Source organism: Calidris pugnax, unplaced genomic scaffold, assembly GCF_001431845.1.
Source record: "Calidris pugnax isolate Ruff unplaced genomic scaffold, ASM143184v1 scaffold2406, whole genome shotgun sequence".
NCBI lineage: Eukaryota > Metazoa > Chordata > Aves > Charadriiformes > Scolopacidae > Calidris > Calidris pugnax.
Genome location: NW_015092578.1, coordinates 19842 through 22418, shown reverse-complemented (window position 1 = coordinate 22418; position 2577 = coordinate 19842). Strand labels below are relative to the sequence as shown.

Sequence of the window (2577 nt, the reverse complement as noted above, 5' to 3'; positions counted from 1 at the left end):
TTGGAGCTGGGTTGGGGGCCACCCCCTAGATCTATGGGGCAGGAGGTGACTTAGGGGGCGCCCCATAGATCTATGGGGCAGGACCTGGAACCGCCATCCCAGGGGCCAGGAGCTGGGCTTGGGGGGTGCCCCCCGAGCTCTATGGGGCTGGGGTTTGGGGGGGGACGGACTTTACCCCCTTTCCTGCCCCACATCTCTGGGTCTGCCCCACATCTCTGGGTCTGCCCCACATCTCTGGGTCTGCCCCACACCAGGTGCTGCTCTACGGGCAGCTCTACCGCATCTCGCTGGAGCTGGAGCTCCCGGAGTCACCCCCCAACCGGGCCCTGGGGATGTTCATGGTCAACATCAGCTGCTACGGGCCCCACGGCCGCCCCATAGCGACCGCCGCCCGCGCCGTATGTGGGGCGCTATGGGGCAGGGAGAGGGGTGTGGGGCGCTATGGGGCAGGGAGGGGGGTGCGGGGCGAGGTTTGGGGTCCCCCCTGCCTTCCGTTTCCAACATCAGCCCCATAGCGACCGCCTCCCACGCCGTATGTGGGGCGCTATGGGGCAGGGAAGGGGATGTGGGGTGAGGTGTGGGGCCCTGCCCCACATCCTGCCCCACAAGTCCCTGCCCCACACCTTCTGCCCCACATTTCCAATATCATTCCCGCTGAGCACCCCATCTCCTCCTCCACCATCACCCTCTGTGGGGCAGGGGGACGCTGTGGGTCCCTGCCCCACACCCTGCCCCACACCCTGCCCCACATCTACCCCACATCCTGCCCCACACATCCCCATCTGACACTTCCTGCCCCACATTTCCAACATCATTTCCACCAATCACCCCCTTGTCTTCACCTTTCCCGCCATATGTGGGGCTCTGTGGGGCAGGGGGACGCTGTGGGTCCCTGCCCCACACCCTGCCCCACACCCTGCCCCACACCCTGCCCCACACCCTGCCCCACAGACGATGCTCCATTACCGCTCCCCGCTGCTCCGCACCCTCCACACCGTGGCCTTCGCCGGACTCTTCCTCGGGGGCTTCGCGGAGCAGACGCAGACGCTGGAGGTGGAGCTTTGCTCCCGCTACCGGGAGGACCCCGTGAGTTGGGGGGCAGGGTCTTGGGGGGGCAGGGGGGGTGTGTCCCCCCCTCACTGCCCCACACTTATGGGTCGCTGCCCCACAAGTACCTGCCGACGGCGGGGGCGGTGCTGCAGATCCAGAGCAAACGGGTTCAATTCTATGGGGCTCGGCTCCGCGTCCAGGCGCGATTCAGCGGCATCAGGTGAGGGGGGCTCTGCCCCACAGCGACCCACGGCTGCCCCACAGCGACCCACGGCTGCCCCATAGCGACCCAGAGCTGCCCCATAGCGACCCAGAGTCAACCCCAGGGATCAGCCCCGAGGATTAGCTCTGTTACCGGCCCCATAGATCAGCCCCATAGACGGTCTCCTGGCTCTGCCCCATAGCAGACCCACAGCTGCCCCATAGTGACCCAGAGCTGCCCCACAGCGACCCACGGCTGCCCCATAGTGACCCACGGCTGCCCCACAGCGACCCACGGCTGCCCCATAGTGACCCACGGCTGCCCCATAGCGACCCACAGCTGCCCCATAGCGGCCCCAGAGTCAACCCCAGGGATCAGCCCCGAGGATTTGCTCCGTTACCAGCCCCATAGATCAGCCCCATAGACGGTCTCCTGGCTCTGCCCCATAGCAGACCCACAGCTGCCCCATAGTGACCCAGAGCTGCCCCACAGCGACCCACGGCTGCCCCATAGTGACCCACGGCTGCCCCACAGCGACCCACGGCTGCCCCATAGTGACCCACGGCTGCCCCATAGCGACCCACAGCTGCCCCATAGCGGCCCCAGAGTCAACCCCAGGGATCAGCCCCGAGGATTTGCTCCGTTACCAGCCCCATAGATCAGCCCCATAGACGGTCTCCTGGCTCTGCCCCATAGCGACCCACAGCTGCCCCATAGCGACCCATAGCTGCCCCATAGCGGACCCAGAGCTGCCCCATAGCGACCCACAGCTGCCCCATAGCGACCCACGGCTGCCCCATAGCAGCCCCAGGGTCAACCCCAGGGATCAGCCCCGAGGATTCGCTCCGTTACCAGCCCCATAGATCAGCCCCATAGATCAGCCCCACAGACAGTCTGCTGGCTCTGCCCCATAGCGACCCACAGCTGCCCCATAGTGACCCACGGCTGCCCCATAGCGACCCACAGCTGCCCCATAGCGACCCATGGCTGCCCCATAGCGACCCACGGCTGCCCCATAGCAGCCCCAGGGTCAACCCCAGGGATCAGCCCCGAGGATTCGCTCCGTTACCAGCCCCATAGATCCTCCCCCAGCCCCACTTCCAGCCCCATAGATCAAGCAGAACTTGCCCCAATCCCCCCTCCTGCCCCATAGATTTGGAGGGCAGAGCCCTCAGCCCCATAGATCCACCCTCAGCCCCATAGATCTGCCCTCTCTCCCCTGCCCCACATCCTGCCCCACAGGTACCTCCTGCCCCACATCCCATCCCAGCCCCGTAGACCCATAGTCCTGCCCCACACCTGCCCCACAGGTACCCCACATCCTG

The 2577-nt window shown here is 66.2% G+C and overlaps 1 protein-coding gene across 1 annotated transcript in view; it reads left to right on the top strand.

Annotated features, from left to right (window-relative positions):
* Positions 1 to 221: 221 nt before the first annotated feature.
* The window catches only part of BSCL2 (Berardinelli-Seip congenital lipodystrophy 2 (seipin)), a 20508-nt gene continuing 18152 nt past the window's right edge, over positions 222 to 2577 (top strand). Inside the window, exons 1-4 of the mRNA XM_014962611.1 lie at positions 222 to 398; positions 952 to 1086; positions 1173 to 1270; positions 2495 to 2537. Coding sequence (XP_014818097.1) covers positions 333 to 398; positions 952 to 1086; positions 1173 to 1270; positions 2495 to 2537 — 342 coding nt within the window. The 5' untranslated portion in view covers positions 222 to 332. The remainder of the gene's footprint in view (positions 399 to 951; positions 1087 to 1172; positions 1271 to 2494; positions 2538 to 2577) is intronic.